An 18,783-nucleotide genomic window follows, 5' to 3' on the forward strand; every position below is an offset into this window, starting at 1 on the left:
ACGTCTTTGCCAAAGCATTTCCATTCATGGCACAAACCGCACACATGGGTAACATGATGCCAGCGACAAAAAGGACACCTTTCGTAGAACATTCACTCTGGCATCGCTTTTTTTCTTCCACTTCTTCCAGCTGTATCCTTTGCCTTTCTGTCTGTTCGTGCTGCACCGCAAAGCAACAAGCTAATACATCTTCCGTAGTGACATTTATCGATGGAAGGTTATATGCATATTCATGCGGTTAAACATGTCCCTTATCCCACAAGCCACCCTGGCTGGTTTTGGTCAGATTGTCCGGCAAATGCTGCGAGAGCACCACACACGAGAGTATCAGCATACGAACCGGCAGCAACACCTTCAAGGATCCGGTGGGGGGGACATGCACGAGAAACGAGAAAGATGTCTTTTCTTTGTGTCTTCCACAATGAACAAGTGTCCACCTTTTTTCGGCATGGAAATGGAGTGTAAGCGGGAAAAGGAATGTCCTTCGAGTGGCAAAGTCAATGTGCTTCCAGGAAACGGCAATGTTTTTTATTTTGTGAAGCGATAGTTTTTTTTTATCGTCAGGCCGTCCATCAGGTTGTGCATTATTATGGATGACGGAGCAGGACAATAGTTCACGATGAGTTTTCACACGACCGCTCGTTTGTTGGTGTTTTTCTTCAGGGATTTAAAAATGTACTTTACTGCTTGGTGACCATTGAAGCAGCAATCCGATAAAGGTGTGAAATTAATCGTACCTTTATGCAAGGAAAAGAATAATCGATTGTTTTCAGACTGGAAAAGCTACCAAAAATTGTGGAAATAATATACATACATTATATGGGAAATATTAAAAAATTGAAAAAAGGAAATCAACAAGAACTTGTCAAGACTTCATCGCCGTTTTCATTAAGAGGATTATCAAGTGATAAGAAGGGATTGTTATTTACATGGAACTAGATAGAAAAGAAAGTCAGAAATCCGTGCTTTTAGACTTGAAGAGTTTCAAGGTTTGAGACCACAAAGCTCAAAGTTTTGTTTAGTACAACAAATTGAAGACATTGAGAAGGTATAATAATCTTCAAAATCAGCTGAGGAGTTTGAAGATTATGTTGGATTTGATCTTAAAGAAGAGAGTAGAGAAATTTGACTCAATTGCTTATCGTGACTCTAGATCCTCAAGAGATCTTGGTCTGTCATCTCTAGCTTTTGTGGACTTTAATTCTCTTAGTGGACTTTGTGGAGTACACGGTCTGGATGGGATTTGATACCCAGTCCTGTCGTGTAAGACCGGCTCTGGTTGTAACTATTGAGTTAGAGTAGTAGACCTTCAGCTTTGATCGTTGTCCGGTATCCTGTTATTCTTGGTATTGACCTACTGATACTAGCAGAATAATTATTCAAAGCAATGAGCCCATCGCGAAAGGATTTCTGGTTGGTAATTGACCAGATTTCCATGCTTATTTGGACAGTAGATAACCTTACGTCTAAAGTTGTTTCAGTAACCTATTCAAACAAAAACGTCCATCCGCAATATTTTGGAGGACTTCTGCATTTGAAATAGTTCTTTAGGTATGTAAATTAACACATTTTAGCATAGAAGTGACATAGTTAAGAAACAAAAATACTCTACATTCATTTACGCTAGAACTAATTTAACAAACCAACGCTACTGGCGTACACTTTACCATTGCACGGTAAAGTTTTAATGATATAAACTAATCATCTTTCCACTCAAAAACCGTCTACTAAATCATCCCGGATGTGGTTCCATGGCTGCACGAATAGCAGCCCGAAATGAACAAAAACGCTCGGTTGTTTTATTGCGGATCGTTTCATTCTGTCTTTTTTTTTATTTTGCCAACCAACTCCTGTTGCTTTGTACATGAGCAAAACATAATTACCTCACCACGTGCACAGTAAAAGTCCTGATGCATCGTAAAACTTATCGCTCCATGAAAGCCAAAACCACACTGGAAAAGCGAGCGGAAAAAGCACCAGAAACGGCAGCCCAGCACGGCGGCACTTGGCTGAGTACACACACTTTCCCTTCGATGGTCCCGGGCATCAATAGTGGTTGCAAAAGCAGTGTGCATAAGCATGTAGCCCTCCCCACCGGCAGTATCTCCGTTAACCCGGAGCCCCCCAGCCTCGTTCGTTCCGTTTGAGTGGCGTTGGCACAAAACATAACACAAACACACTAAGAGAGCACACAGTGCACCCACTCAGGGCAAACATTCCTGTCAGGACGACGTTCACTTGCTGCTGCTTGCCAACAGCTTGCACCAAGCTGTTAAAGCAGGAAAGAGAAATGTTTCGCAGAGTGCTCGAGAGTACAGGTGGCGAAAGAAGCGCATCTTCAGCCTGCCGAAGTGTCTGAACCGATGTCAAGGGCGATTGTGTGCAGTTTTGTTGTGTTTGTGTGCTCATCGGGACGTCCTCTCCCAGTCGTATCCTGCTGCTTCCCGTAAATCTCGCCTTTTTACATCTGATTTCCTCCTTTTCCTTAGCCACCTAATATTACGATCCTTATAAATACGTGCTTCATTCTTGGTGGCTTTATAAAATCGTTCACAATTTGCTTCCTCATTCATTCCGGTCGGTCTAGCGGTCGTTCCTTATCAAGTCACAGAGACGAGTATCACCCACTTCTTTGAACGCAAAAGAAGAAGATGTTTCACAGACACTACAAGAGAAGGAGTTTCCCTTACTACAGTGTGTTCCTCAAAGATAGCATTCTGGGCTGAAATTAATCACCGTAAATGACATAAAAGTTCTTCAAGTTTGAAGTGGAAAATGTCTACCATATCCACAAGTCCTAGAAATCCTTGGAAAGACATTTCATATTCTACATCAAAAGAGTCCAGAAATCCTGACATCTTTAGCAATTTTTTCAAGAATTTATGAAAACTGCATGTATTATTTAATTATCCTTAAGTATTTGAGGAGCACTAAAATACTTGAGGAGGTCTTTAAAAAAAACTTCTTCCATTTTTGTCACGGATATAAAAACCTTGCTGAGGTTATAACTTTGGAACACACTGTAAAAACCAGCAAAAAAAGCTTCTTCCACCGGAAGCAATGCTTCCCAGGACGTGTATGAGATCTACTTTTACCCCCCTTGTAGACAGAAGTAGATCCATGTTTATACAGCCCAGTATTCGAACGTATGGAAGTGTGATGCCCCACGTTTTTGGCCGCCGAACAACTATTGTGCTCTCGAACGATGGAGTGTGTGTGTTTGCACATACTTTCGGATTGCACTTTCGATGCAACACATCGATGTGCTGCAAAGCTCCAGTGGCTGATGCCCACTCATGTAGCCTGATCGAGACGAATGGGACTTGGCACTAGTGACTTCGCTTTCGTATTGCTTATTCGGTTCGGTTTTCTACTCAACTTGAGCGGTTGAAAGGTGTGTCTATATTTCTTTCTGTTCTATTCCTATTTTTCCCCCTTCTCCTTTCAAAAGAAAAATCCACTTCAAAGTGAAAATGGTGCAAATTTTCTTGTACATATACGAAAGCATCAAATAAAAAAAATCTACAAAAAAAAACAAATAACACTACGTTTGTCTGCTCGTTTCGTGTCCGTGGCTAGTCAACCTAACCTCTTCCGAGCTGCATTAGAAGCGTGCGAGACGGTGTGAATGCAAAAAGAATGTCACCACAAATGCAATGAATGGTCATTGAAAATGCATCGACTAGCGTCCTTTCCGACCGCGTCTCGACATTGGCGTTGGTTTTTGCTTCCCCATTACTTCGGCCATGGAAACGGCCGTCTGTCCAGCACCACGGTGGAAGCTCTTTTGTTCACACAAGCGCTCGAACTGGTTGGCCGCACATAATGGAAACGGTTGACCAGCTTTTCATAACGAACGAACTGAACCGGGTTGGTTCTGAATCGAGGGGGATGGAGGGTGTTGAAGCAGAATCAAACCGGAAGCTGCATCCTGTGATAGTGTCGATGACGGTGAATCGAATGATGAATGGTACATGGCCACAGCATTTGGACCGTGGTAAAAACTGTGGCATTTAATGGTCTCGTGGGTGTCGTTTGCAAGGGGTAACTTTAGCTTCTCCAAAAAACGGAACGAAACCATGTGGATGGCGATATACAGACCAACAGCACGAAAGTACATTAGGAAATGAGATAATTTTTCTTCAACATGTAGTACTTCACAGTCATTTTAACGCATGTTTTTTCTCTCTCGTTGTTATCTTCTTTTCAGCACACATAAATCACATCCGAAGAATTGCCGGCATAGACCATGTCGGATTGGGAGCGGGTTATGATGGAATTAACTTGTAAGTATGCTTATCGTTAGGAGATAAAGAGTGTTTTATTGTACTTATTTTAATTTATTTTTGATTCCGTTTTTATTCATGAAGAATCGATAGGACGTGTTATTAAATTTTATTTGACTTGGAGAAAATATATGAAAAAAATTAATATTTATAAAAAAATATTTTTTTATAAAAATATTTTCTTAAATTTAGTTTTAATTCAATACGTAAGTTGTTTTTTCAATAATTCTTTATGTTTTACTGCAATAAAAAAATAACCCAAGTGCTCTTTAATTTGCTATAATTTTAAGCTATAAAAAACTCACCCACTTAAACTGGCGACATATAAAATCTTCGTAAAACTAATCTCAACCATCTTCAACATTCTTCCATCGGCTTGAAACATTGTCGAAAGTGTCACCAAAACCAGCTTATTAAGCGAACCCCCATTCATTATATGTACACTTTCAACACAACTGGCACGGTCAGGCAGCAAATCTTTGCACACTTTCATCACGGAAACAAAAAAAACGTATTCCAAGTGCCGATCTGCATCATAAAACCAAGAGCACTAAAACAGCAATAGACACACTATAAAAAGCCAAACGCTCAAAGACCTCGGAAAATTGGAAGACTTGTGCCTTTGGGGACAACACAAGAAAGAGGACATTTTGCTATGCCCCATCATTTAGCCATCTACCGGTGGCTGTGTCTTGGGAATGTGTCGTCCGAAATAAAAAAAGTGATTCCAATTCGCTCTCCAAAAACGCAAAACTAGAGAGATCGTAAATTGGCCGTCCCACACCGTCTCGTAACGGCGAAGGGACGTCTGTTAGAAGGTTCACGCACCATCACGCACTGTTCGTTTAATGACTGTTGGCAAAAAAAAACTCTTTACCCCAACAATGCTCTAACAAATGGGGTGGAAAAAAAGAGAAAATCAAAATACGACGAAAATATGATTACGGTATCTCAACGCCTCGTATGTCGCGCTTAATGGTGCACTTCCTCCAGTCCGGCTTTTAGACTTTTTCTTCTAAAGATCGTGGAAAAGTTGTTTTTTTATTAGCTTTCTTTCAACAGACGCTATTCTTTTCATTTTATTTACAGACGCCTTTAAAAATGCACACACAAAAAGTTTTTTTATGACAAAAAAACGAAGAAATAGAGCACAAAAAAGAGGAGAAAGAAACACCATCCAACAGATTCATAAATTTTGCTTTAATTTTTTCGGGTTTCATTCCTTTTTTTGCCCCCCAGCACGCCCCGTGATCTGGAGGACGTTTCGAGCTATCCGCGCCTGTTTGCCGAACTGCTCGGCGATGGTTGGACGGTGGACGAGTTGGAAAAGTTGGCAGGCCGTAACTTGCTGCGCGTTTTCGAGGAGGTGGAAAAGGTGCGTGAAAATCAGCGGCTTTCGGGTGTACGGCCGTACGAAGAAATTCCACCCGTGTTGCGGCCCGATGAGCACGCGAACTGTTCGACGAATAGTTAATGGGTCAACATCGCATCAAGTTGAATCGAATTTGGGGCCTGATCCAGCAGAGAAAGGTGATTGACATGAAAGTCAGAACGTCGGAATGGATACAGTTTCGATTTCATCACTTCAGCAACAGCAACATCTGGCAGTAAGTGTTACAGTGGACGATACAGAAAGGTATTTTTAATATATTCATATACTTACAATTGTGTTCTTTATGATCGAAATGTGGAATTTCTCAGCTAAAAATCCATTAAAATGTATTTAAAAATTAATTTGATTTTTTAATTTTTTTTACCACAACAAAAACATTAAAGAAAACTCAATAGAGAGTTTCAAGTTCCTTAGTTCCTTGCTCATATCCAAGTCTCAGAAGAAAGGAAATTAAAGATCGAAGTTTGGAGTTTGAAGTAGAAAATTTAAATAATCCAATTTAATTTAAATCATTCAAATTATTTCTTCATAACTTATTACTTTCCAATCAAAAATATTGATTATTTTTATGAGTTTTAGTTTGACTTTGATTTTCATGAGTTTTGGTTTAGACCTCCTTACAAAATGTTTGATCAAAAATCACTTAAGGCACTGCCTCGTTTACTGGACACAGTTGTATCTAACCACAGTACACACTCTCGTCTGAAAATCTCGTTGAAATGCCTTTTAACGAAAGTGTAGATTAAGAAGGAAAAAAATCCGTAACCGGCTGCCCGTAATTGTCGTGGTGGGAAGTAAGAAAAATGTCAACTACTAATTCATTCATGCAGCAGAAAACTCGCATTTTACAACCATTCTAACGCGGTTTTTTTTTTGAGAAAAAAAATCAGATAGCGTTTGCCTTGCGATGTGTAAATCCACAGAGGAGTTAGGAGACAAAAAAAAGAAAACCATTAAATTAGCGCCTTCGTTTAAAGAAGACAGCACTACAAGATCACGATTCTCCGATGGGAGAATAAACAAAGCAAAAAATGGAGGAAAAATTATATACACATTATCATTCATCCTGTAAGATATCTTGCAGAAATGAAGAAAACAAAAAAGTAGACCATTTATTACAAACACCATCACCTACACACGTTGTCCCATTTTTCCCGTCTCCTCCTACAGTGTTAGTGTCGCGTACCGATTTCCCATACCCACGCAACGGTAGCGATTAATAAGTAGCGGCGTAAATGAGAAATGGCTTAAATTTGTGCAAGCGTGCAGGAATTATTATGCACCCACCCCTCCCCCGGGGATGACAGGCGATGCACATAGAGCGGTAGCAACATTAAAATGAGAAGAAGAAAAAAACCCTATATCCAGATCACGTTTTTCCCGTGGAAAATGCATTCATTCACATCCGGGTTAAAGGGGATGTGCGAGAAAGAATGGGAGGATTCACCCAGGGGAAAACTAATTAAAACACCAACACCAAGGTGATTAAGCGATGGGATGCGATCAACAAGCGCGCAACCAGAATGGTGCTGAAACAGAGGGCACTTTACCCGATCTCTATATGCACATGGGTTATGGGTGTGGTTTCATGTGGTTTCGAGTGTATGATTAAATGAGCTAAAAACATGCCGATACATTTCAATGAATCGATTTCGGGCTTAAAGGAGATGAATTCCAGCAACCATTTTTGGTGTTTGATTTCAATTTTACTAAAATTTGTCCAATTTAACAATAGAAGGAAAATGTTTTAAATAAAAAGCTTTAAGCTTAAAAGATAGTTGCTTCAGCTTTAGACAAAATGAAAAGAGAAAATAAGTCTTCAGTAAAACAAGAGAAATAACAATAAAACTAGTCCAATGTTTGTGTCTTGCAGTACCAAACAAAAACAAAAAAAGAAGATAATAAAACACCAAACAACACGTGTTCATTCCATCAACTGCAGCTGCTGCAGTCCGGAAAATGGCAACAAAACAAAAACAAAAACAAAAAAAACACACCCTTGTGATGAAGTATGCATGGAAAACTCTTGCCTTGTGCCTGTTTTGTGTACAACCACCAATAAAAGTCCAACGTGTACAACAGGAAAAAACGCAGAAAAGGTAAAACTTTCCTACGAACAAGCTCGCTTCCCCCGTTCCGGGTGTGTTTGTTGCTTACTGAAATCTAAAATGTAAAAACACACCAGCAACGGAAAGATGGAAAATGGGTTTAATTAAAATACAAACGACTTTCAATGGTGGCCGGGAGTCGCTCCGGTCCGGGTGTTGCGTTTACGCCTGACCGTTGGTCATGTCGTCTTTCGCTGCCTGATACTAAAGCTGCTACAATGTAACAATCTTGCGCTTCTGTCGCTTTGAATTTGACCCAACCAGACAAACGATGATTTCCCAAGGTACCGAACAGCTTAAGCCCCGTATCATACGTGTCGGGATGGTCGATTCCTTTGGGCTAAATAAAGCGCACACTTACACAGAAGTGTAGTGATAAAAATAGCGCCTAGAAGACACTGGACTGTGGCTGCATTTTGCTGAGAGTGTTGCAAGGCAAAGACCTGGCAAGTTTGCCCTACAGAACAAACGATCATTGTGTTATGTTATGGGAAGGAGGAGAATTAAATTAAGCTTCATTTTACACATATATACAACAAGCTAGAAAAAAAAAGAAGTTGGTTTATCACATCCTACCGTCCGTCAACTATAAGGGACTGGACCTGGACCTTCATAACCACTCAAAAATGGTTTTCTGCTTGATCTTTTACCAGCTAGCATACCCGGATGAAACGCCAAAGCTACATTGTATTAAGTTATGATTAGTAATTGCATAATTAATGAGATTAATTAGAATTAAAAGTGTTCTCGGTTGAAGGTTCGTCGCTTGTAGCAGGATAGACAGGAAGGGAGGAAAAAAAATGAGATGAGAACACAGATGAATCTTCGTTTGACATTTTTTTTGTCTTTCTTTTTGCAACTGCCATCAAAAGTTTCATCTAAAAGTTTGTTACATTTTGTTGGCATTTTACTCATCCCCATACCGAAGTGGTGACTTTTAAAGGGAACAAGGAAAAAAAAGGGTCAAATTAGCATGTTCCACGTTCTTTATTATTAGCGCTGCGCTAACATAATCACAGAGCGTTTGATTGGTTTTTGTAGTCGTTCTTTTTCCCTTTTTTGTGTCAAAATTACAACAAATGTTTAGTTTTCACCTAACACTTCACAAAAAGGGCAACCGGCCCCAAAAGTCATCGCACAGACTGAACGGAACTCAATTTTTCATCATTACCAGTTTAATTATCGGTTAAAGCTTTGGCCAGAAAACCTAAGAAAACCAATCAACCAATCGTATTTGTTTCAGCTCGCAATTACTTACGAAAATTTCATTACCGTCCAATTTAATTGACCTCACGTTTGTCTTTCGATTGACTTCAACAAATTTTTGCTACCGTATAAAGTGGTTTTTTTCTTCTCCCTTTCTCACACAAGCTTCTTCAGGGGATTAATCTACAAAACGTGCCCCTCGGGGGGGCAGTATGGTTCGAACAGCATTTCCGTGTGTTTGTGTGTGTCCTTTGTCCTATTCGATCGAGTGACACAAAAACATGGGACAATAAATTAACTTAATTGAAAGTAATCGCTAAAGCTTTGTTCGGTGTAAAATGGAAACTTGTCACACCCCGGGAAAAAGGGGAGGACTTGTGGGGGGAGGTTAGCAATTGTTTTCCACTTCAATAAATATTACACAAAAGACACAAACACACACACACACAGGACCAAAGATTGGGATTGTGTTCGGTGTAGATTGCTCAAAACCGTTACGCTTTAATGATTATCAAGCTTCTGCTCGTGATCAAACACAAAACCAAACCGACAACTCGGTGTCGGTTGCTTATGTTACGTTGTTTGATATGTAAAAGTGGGTTTGCACTATGCAACACCCAACACTGATGCCTTTTCGGTAACGGTTCCGGGTTATACGAGTTTTCGCATGTGCCACAACATAAACTCAAAACCATGCGCTTCCCGTTGCCATTTACCTCGAGTGCATCATCTTCCTTGGCCTTTCGAAAACCAAAGGTGACCGGAACTGTCTCTCATACGAGCATACGAACAAGTTTTCAAGCTTTTTTTTAACGCATGGCATGGCTTTCTCGGTGATCAAATGAATTAAATTCCTTCACTAAGTTAAAAAACGGAAATTCTCACCAGTCTTGCATGTGAACTTGTATGTGAACGAGCGAATAATTAAAAAACTTTTGTCACATTGCTACATACCACAGTTTATAGCAGCTTTCAGGCATTCACTAAATCCCCCGGAAGGGAGATAGTTATTTCAGTATGGAAAGAGTCACATACACACTAGGAGTGTCAATTTTCCCAATGGAGCATACACTTGAGCATAAATCAAGCACATTGTTTTGCAGCTTGTTGAGGTTTTTTTCCCCCCGAACAGTGTGGCTTAAAACTGACAAATAGAATTTTTATTTCATCGAAAAAAAAACACATTTCACCATAAAACCCCTACCATTCATTGCAATTTATTTTGCTCTTGAACAAATCAAAATCCCATTTGCACAAAACTAAGTGCACTCGATGGAGGATGCGCTTACCTTTTTTGGTTGGAATTTTCAAGTATTACTTTACAGCTGAATGGAGCCGGGCTTTATAAAAATAAAATTAGCAACAAAAAACCCACCACGAAAATATGTTGTTCCCTTCAATGTATTCAAATCATTGCATGTTTGCTTATGTTCATTTTTTTTCTGCAAAAATATTATTCGACTGCAGAATATCACATTTATTCAATCGTGTTTCTACTTAAACAAACGAAGCTCGACTCATGAACAGAAAAAAAATCGCACCGAATCGCAAGCCACACTTGGTTTTTACCCGGCCACGTGGATAAATAAGCAAACGATCTCGCCCGTCTCCGGATTGTTTGGTTTGCTGCAAAAGCATAGCATGAAATGTTAACACACACTCTGTCCTTCATATGGACGAGGCTGATCAACAACCGCAGGCTAGCAATGAAGAGTTTTTTTTGGGTGCTTTCGTCTTCTAGCGAAACCGAGCGACCAACCAAATCAAGCGTATCCAACAAAATGCACGAAATCGAGATCAGGATCGTGCAAAAACAACAGCAAAAAAAAATTCTACCCGCCCAAAAAAAAACAAAACAAAATGATGAGATCACCCACGGGGGTGAGTTAATGTAGGGGGGGTGGGTTCGAAAATAAACTTCGCTCGTGAGCATTCGGAAGGAAAATGTCACAACATAATCGTAACAATTGAGTTCATATTTATGATTTTTACGGTTAGTTTAACCGGCCATGGCTGAAAGCAGATACCTTGGTGGTTCACAAAATCGCTCATGAATCGTTCGGACGATTTTCCCCATTTTCGGAAAAGCATCTCCGTGAAAAGACACCTGAAGCACGTGCCCTATGTGCTTTACCCGCGCTCTCACGCTGCATGAATGGATGGGCTGGAAATGGATTCCCACTGGTCAACCATTTTGCTTTCCAAGAGCAGAAAAACCGCCCCCCTTCAGTTTCGACATTCATTCAAGCGCACTGAAATAAAAATGAAAGCAAGCTTAAAACACATTCCCATGTGACGTTCTGGCTGGTATTTCCAGCCCAAAAACCCAAAGGGAGCGTATTTTGTTGTTGCTTTTGTTATTTGTTCTGTGAAGCAACAGGTGTTTGCCGCAAGGAACAGGTTCCAAAATCTGTGCCAATGTATTCTACAGGGGTTGGAGTGTTTGGAAAAAAATAAATCCTTATCGTTGGTTGCCAGACAGACAAAAAAAATCCTTGGTTTTCCACTCTCAGACGGCCAACCATTCTTGACCGGTATTTGCTATTCTGCAGCAGGTGAGTTAGTTTTTATTGCCAAGGTTTTTTTTTTTGTTGCTTTGGGAAAGGAGTGTCCTATCGAGTGGTGCCCTCGAGTGAGAAAGCTATCCGATTACGAACCTTTGATAAGAAAAAAGAAAACTCGTGGAAAATGAACATCATAAACGGATTGTGCGATGGCATCATTAGAGCAAATGAAAAACGCCACACAAACCCCAGCCGAACGAGCCGAACACAGGCGAAGTTCATTCTTATCGACGTTAAACACAAACGTTCTATTGATCGATCGTACGATCTAAAGTCCTTTTTTTGCCATGGCTTATGCTATAAAAATTTCACTTTTACTGACATATTTGATAGGGGTGAATGAGTTTTTAAAGAGGTTGTTCTTTGCAGACGGTCGTTCTAGGAGATGCTTCAATTTTCTTCGTATGGAAAACAGCAACTCTGGATTATGTTTTCTTTTCCAGAAAAGTTCCCCGAAGGGAAAATAACCAATTTTCCACGCTATCGTAAAGAATAACCTTCATTGGAGCGTTTAGTGCGAGAAGATGGTACGCCACATTGGACGCCACTCACGCAGAGGATGTGCTGAGAGAGGGAAGGAGGGAGAGAGGTTATAATTCAATCAAATAGGGACACATTCTAAAGGAGCTAGCTGTCTGGGTGTTACCATTGGTAGTAAGGTGCACGCTCGTGTAATGGGTGTAATTGATCGGAAACTGTCTAGGCATCAGGTGGATCCCGAACAAGTCTTCCATTATAGGCACGTAATATCTTCATTTGTTGTTCGTATGAAACGTATGAAAGAGAATATTAAACCTATCGCATTAAAGTATAAATTATTTTTTATATTAACAAATTTCGTAAAATAACGTAAAAAATCATTTCCATCTTGGTGTTATTCATATTCAGGAAGGAAAGAAATAAATTCAAAAGATGGCGGACAAGCACTGAGCTTTAATGGTACAAAATAATTTCTAAATTTTTTTCAAAAGAAAAAAAAATAATAACACAATTGAGCATTATATTTGGACATGTTAACGTAGAACGTGTGAAGACTCATTTCATGGGAAATTGACCCAAAACATATTGGGTGTAATTTAAATTGACATTATGGAGGCGCCCAGTAGTTGACTCCATGGTGACCAAAAACAAGTGTGCTGGAGCGGGACATAAAAAAGGAAACATTCACGTGCCGATGTACTCGGACCCCCGAAAAATAAAACTCCAAACCAATCACAGCACGAACACAAAAAAAAACATACATACACTCCGATATGATGTGGGTTGCAAAGTCGATAGTAAATACTCATTGCCTTTCGGATGTCGAATAAAAAGCAATCGTTATGTTGCACCTTCTCGGTTGTTGTGGGTGGCAAATGTGAAGAAAATTTGCGACTGCAAACATGCAAATATTCACACAATATGGTTTTTTTTTTCGCTGCGATGGTTGAGCTTTCTGCCCAAAAGGCAAACCCCCTGACGGGATGCAACAATAATGAAATCATACATTCAATTATAACCTCACGATATTGGAGCCCGTTAATTCTCCATCCGGGCAACCCATTTCCCAGGGCTCTCGAGAATGTTTGCAGGAAAGCTTATACGACACACACACACGTATAAAACATTGAAACCTTGGAGCTTAATTTCATTGTTGCACATTGGCGTGCGTGATGGTGGAAATAAAAATGCAACCCAACTTTTGCTGCAGCTGTTGGTCGATCACACGCTACCCTTTTTGGTGGGGGAGGGGATGGTCGAAGCCCTATTTGCAGGGAGGCGTGTGGTGTGGCAAGCAATATGCAAACAGTGGATTCGTAACACCAACTACTCGCACTTGTGGTGTACGTTTCGTTCGGGAAAATTTATTATCAATTTGTTTGCAATGTTCTCCACCGGCAGCAGCCGAACAATGTTGTGCCCGGTGCACGGCGGAAAATGTTTTCACCCTTGCGCGCAAAAAAGGGCCACCACGAGATGCATGGTGTTGATGAAAAACTCGCTACCGAATGCTCATTACCATCCACAACGCGTCCATTCTGCTCGGTTCCCGGAAATGGTGGGTTTCTGTTGGGCTAAAAGAAGCAGAAAAACATGCTCCAATCATCAGCATCAGCTCTTTCGATGAAAACAATATGGAAAATGTTGGTGAATGTGAAAAAAGTTTAAATTTTCCCCGAAGTTTTGCTCGAAATTTCTATTGCAACTATTGCAATTGGAAAATTCATTTGTTAAAGGGACGGTAGCTTGAAATCAATTCATTCAAGTTTAGAAAATCAATTCTGTGATTTCTCTTTCATTAAATTTAAGGAAAATTTATTGGAAGTTTTCCAGCAATTATTTTTTTACTGTTGTATATTGTGTTTGTTGTGCAATAAAGTTCTCTAAACTATTTTTAAAGCGATTCATAGCTTTCTGGGAATTTTCTTCCTGTGTCGAAACTGTTCTTTTACTTGATCGAATGTTGCAGGACGTGTAATCATCACAATAAACAAAATTTATTTGAAAAATTTCACTATAGTTTCACAAATTTGTATTATACTCCCGAAGCTCATTATCGGTATCTAACTCATCAAAATCAACCCTTAACCAATGAAACATTTAAAAAAAAATACCTCCCTAATTTCCACCCAAGGTTTGCATTGCATACAGCATTCCAAATTACTAACCTTAATTAGCCATTTTCAACACCAAACAAATACTGATTGCGCTAATGCTGATCCAAACCACCAATCGGAACAGATTGAAACGCAATCATGCGTCAGTGGACAGTAAATAATGCATCAAAATTAGCTCGTTTGATACATTTCCCTGTTTGTAATTTCATGAATGCTCACTTTTGAAATTCAAATTCGGGACGGGGCTTTTCCTGGGTTGAAAAAAAAACTCCAAAACTTCAAAGCCCAATCGAAAGCCAAAGTGAATGGAATGTGCATTTTGCCACGGGAGAATGCAACAAAATAAAAAAAAAAACTGGACGTTTCAAAATGCTCTCGTAACCATAGGACCAATTAAACGTTATTTACGAAAAACAAACGAGTGAACAAACAAGCGAAGAAATTGCCAATAATTTAAATATACACAAATGAACAAAATAACTGTGCGACGAAGTAGAAGAAAGAAAGAAAAAAACACAAAGAGGCGTACGTGAAAATCAAGCCGCTAATAGTGTGAAATGTCCCGGCTGATGGGGCGCGTACACGTACGTTGGTTAATTAGAGCCGGAAAGGCTATACAGAAGAGAAAAAAAAAACACAAGCATGACCAGATCGGTCGCGTTTACCGTTTCACTTGTTCAATTTTACGGACGCAGGTATGCATCTGGTTGGATGTTTGCAACAATACAGCAAAAAAAGAAAACGACGCACAAAATGCGTAACAACATAAATGTATCACAAGAGGTGAGAAAAACTATGAAAATGAGAGAAAAAGTAAAAACAAAAAAGCATTCAGCGAAAAATGTGAAAGGAAAAATAAAAACGCACCCGTACGGAACAAACAAAACAGTTCGAAAAGCATTGAAAAAGAGAGAAAAAAGGAAAAGAAAGCCTCAAACACGTGTACATTATAAACATATCAGCAACACCCGTACAAGGTATGGGTTGAAATAAAAAACCGGAAAAAGAAACAAATACAAAATGAGGGAAAAAAATCCACCTACATGCATGCAGTGGAACCGAAGTGGGAAATAAACAGCATATAACGAGAGCAAACAATTCAATTCGATATTGAGTTGCGAGAAGAAGGTATGTGTATGTTTGTACGTGTTTGTTAATATGTTTGAAATGCAAAAAAAAGGAAGGACGAACGACACAAAACTAGCAAATCAAAGTATGACAGTGGACATATTTTCCACTTTAAAAACAAATATAAAATGTGCACCGATGGCTAAAATGTGTAGGGCCACTCTGCCATACCAGCAGTAAAGGAAAATAGCGAAACAAAAATATGATAAAAACCAAATAGCGAAACGATAGAGGAAAATGGCAAACGAATATTGCCACAACTGGTACGCGTGTAATTTAATAAACTATTTCCTTTTTTTTCGCTTTTGTTTTTTACTTGTTTCGTATGTTCTACAAACCAATTGAATAAGGTGGATTGTTTGTTTTATATATTTTTCTCTTTTTATTTTGCTAAAGTTTACTTTCTATAAACTCATTTAACTACATATTTGCCATACCTAAATGGGACGTGCTTTAAAGTTATCTGTTGTATTGGTTTTATGTATGATTTTTGCTTTTAAATGTAAACTTTAAATTTTGCATTCCAAAGCGCTCATTGTAATCAAGCTCATATGCGAGGTATTCGTGCGTGTGGTTTCTCTTTTAAACCCCATCTGCATTCATTTGTAACGAGAAAAAAAACGGTTCAATAGTAATCGAATCGGTGGAATACTATATTCATCCTGTAAATGTCAAGCGGTTGGTACTGTCCGGTGGCCATCCGCATGGATGGTGTTTGGTGTTCTGTGGTTCATTCTTTAACGTTTTTATTAAACTCATTTATCTGCTTCCTGGCCGTGTATGAAGAAAGGGGAAGCGCAGGAAGCAGAAGATACGGAAGCTCATCCCGGCATAACCGGATTGTTCGTGGGTGCTTATCCATCCGGATTATTTCGCTCCGATAGCAGGTGCCGGGTGATAAATTATACACCCGCGTGTCTATTTTCCGTTGAGCGCCATGTTCTTTGTTCCCATTTTTTTATTGTACTTTGTGCTCCAAACACAATAAAATTATTTTGCTTTACTTTTTTCCCCCCATTGCTTACTGTAGTGAGCAGTTTCCGGCGATGTGTGTTCAATAGTGCGACAGCAATTTTGCAACCGTTTTTTCTTCTTTTCCACGAATTTTATGCCCCTTTTTGTAGAACAACGCAAATTTAGTAGCTTAATCGACCGCAACAATGATGATATGCGTACGTTCTTATTGTTGTTGTCGCGGGTTATTGTGACTGACCACAGCCACTTTTCGTTGCAATGCATTGTGCGAACGGGATTCGCTGTGTGGAAAAGTGGATCTACAAAAAAAAAGCGAAAACGATTAAACATTATATAGGAAATTTGAAAAAAAGAATGTAGCCATAATGTAGCTAAATCGATAGTGAATACTTACCAGAAATAGTAGATTAAACATTCGCTTAAAACCGTGCAGAACGACTGTGCCGGTAAAAAAATGACCACATGAAAGCAGTGTGCAAACCGTATTTGTATTTTATTACACGATCCGGGCACCGATACTGGATTGAAGACCACTTTTTGTACCACTCACTGGAAAGATGTGACCACGTATGAAACGATAGTTGAGTGCAATAGTTTCGAAAAAGGTTCCAAGAGCGACAACAGCAAACGGCCCAACAACGGCTTAATCAATTGATGGGCGTTTCAATAGGACAAAACAAAAAACCCCCTACTATTACTAAACTACTAGAAAATAGAGGACATACACACACAAAAAAGCTGTGTAAATGTTGGACTGATTTGAGAGCAAACAGTCACTGCATGTTGTACGACATAAAAAAAGGAACAACAGCAGAATCGTATATCGGAAAACTAAAACCAATGTTTGATGTCGCGCTTAGTTAGGAAATGTAAAGAAAGAGTATAAAAGCGGAAAAGGGAACGATTTAAGGATTTAATCGCAAATGTTAAACTGTTCGTTTCGGAAACGGAATCGGATGAAGCGTGTTTAGTTGGGGTTGGTTTTTATGTTTTGTTTTAAATATATCGACAATTATATATGATATATAAACTCGTGTATAAGTCTTCAAAGTACGTGTCGTACACACACTGCACTATTGAGAGCGCGTTAAGGCAGAAAAGCGATTGAGCTGAAACAGCTAAAAAGTGTAACGTTTAGACAATTCAATAATTTTTATGTCATATTTAGGATGCTCTAAATAAACATCATCAAATGGAACAACGTGGTTTCTAGTGCGTTGGATTATTTGAAAGAAATATGGTAAAGTAAGAATTGTTTTCCATTTATTCTTTCCTCCTGCTAATCACTGTACATTTTCGACCTTCCGTAGAGTAATAGTCTAACGCCGGCTCTCTAAGCGGTCCACTTCAAGCACCTTGTATCCTGATGGGTTCCCAAACAACGAACGCAGCAATATCTCGTTCCACAAGCGGTACATGTGTAGCTCGATGGAAAGCCACAAACCGCACAAAAGTGTCGTTCCGGCAACCGGGAAGGTGGTGCAGCCGCACTGAAGTAATTCGGCGGATCTGGCCGTTGCTGTTTCTCTTCGTCCAACAACTGGGGGAACGTTTTTCGATACTTTGCCCGATAATACTCTGCACCCTTCGTGCGGCGATTCTTCTTCCTGCTCGGTCCACTCCCATCCAGATTGTCACTAAACTTGGGCACCTTTTTTGACATCACCAAGTCGGCGTGTGGATCTTCATGGAAGTTGTCCTGCTCCAGTGCTTCCAACGCCTTCCGAGCACGACGCTTTCGTGCCACATCATCTAAGGTGCGTTTTTTGTCCGCCTCTCGGATACGTCCCGATTCACGTCCTGCCATTTTTGTGGTGTAGTGAGCAACGATTGACTGCTGGGTTAATTTATGCGTCCTTCTCGTGCAGCGGGAAACTGATGCGATCCATTAAATCGTCAACGCGCGCTTGTAATACTTCGACGATTTCGACCGAAATGAAAAGGTGCTTTTCGTCCAAATCTTGAATGATGAACTTTTTCCCGAGCGATTGCGTTTCGTCCAGGTGAAGAAGAAACTGTTTCATAGCAGGATCACTGTTACGTGAGAAGAGTAACTATGAAGTACGAGATGGAAACACTGCAATAAATCGACTTACCACTCAACAAGCACGCCCTTCATAACATTCACCATTGCTGAATAAGGTTTACTTTCCCTTATCAATGAATGCACGACAAGCAAATGCTAGAAAATGTGTTTTTTCTCTCCTGAACTAATGCGTCGGCATCGTTGTAAACAAAGTGCGTTACAATTTTGTTGACAGCTCCAACTGTCAATGCGGTAATATCGATAACACTGGGTTAGCTCATGTCATCATCCATGCCGCCATATTAAATGTTCGTTTCGACACGAATAGTCAGTGACAGGAAAAAGAAGAAGAGTGTAAATTTACAATGCGGAAAAATGAGGTTTCTTTGAATTCAAGCCACTTTATGTATTTTTGTGACGATAATTTCATAAAATCCGCTTCAATGTGTACAAAATCTAGAAAACTTTTTGACAGTTGATTGTACCACTATCTGAAGAAC

The 18,783-nt window shown here is 39.7% G+C and overlaps 5 protein-coding genes across 5 annotated transcripts in view; 2 read left to right on the forward strand and 3 right to left on the reverse strand.

Moving 5' to 3' along the window:
* The window catches only part of LOC125763404 (uncharacterized), a 41,436-nt gene extending 23,978 nt beyond the window's left edge, over positions 1–17,458 (forward strand). The window contains exons 8-9 of the mRNA XM_049426586.1: positions 4,211–4,286; positions 5,526–17,458. Coding sequence (XP_049282543.1) covers positions 4,211–4,286; positions 5,526–5,760 — 311 coding nt within the window. The 3' untranslated portion in view covers positions 5,761–17,458. The remainder of the gene's footprint in view (positions 1–4,210; positions 4,287–5,525) is intronic.
* LOC125763339 (laminin subunit alpha-1) overlaps positions 1–18,783 on the forward strand; it is a 272,329-nt gene that overhangs the window by 156,862 nt on the left and 96,684 nt on the right. The window lies entirely within an intron of this gene.
* Positions 1–18,783, reverse strand: part of LOC125763388 (rab3 GTPase-activating protein catalytic subunit) — a 356,077-nt gene that overhangs the window by 68,906 nt on the left and 268,388 nt on the right. The gene's annotated exons all lie outside the window — the stretch shown is intronic.
* Positions 17,499–18,064, reverse strand: LOC125763606 (zinc finger HIT domain-containing protein 1). The gene has a single exon (XM_049426950.1). It carries the CDS (start codon positions 18,062–18,064, stop codon positions 17,591–17,593), a length of 474 nt encoding a protein of 157 aa, XP_049282907.1. The 3' UTR covers positions 17,499–17,590.
* On the reverse strand, positions 18,105–18,537 carry LOC125763621 (general transcription factor IIH subunit 5). The gene is made up of 2 exons (XM_049426974.1): positions 18,354–18,537; positions 18,105–18,291 (listed from the first exon to the last, which is right to left on the reverse strand). Exons 1-2 carry the CDS (start codon positions 18,386–18,388, stop codon positions 18,105–18,107), a joined length of 222 nt encoding a protein of 73 aa, XP_049282931.1. The 5' UTR covers positions 18,389–18,537.

This window comes from Anopheles funestus, chromosome 2RL (assembly GCF_943734845.2).
Source record: "Anopheles funestus chromosome 2RL, idAnoFuneDA-416_04, whole genome shotgun sequence".
Taxonomy (NCBI): Eukaryota; Metazoa; Arthropoda; class Insecta; order Diptera; family Culicidae; genus Anopheles; species Anopheles funestus.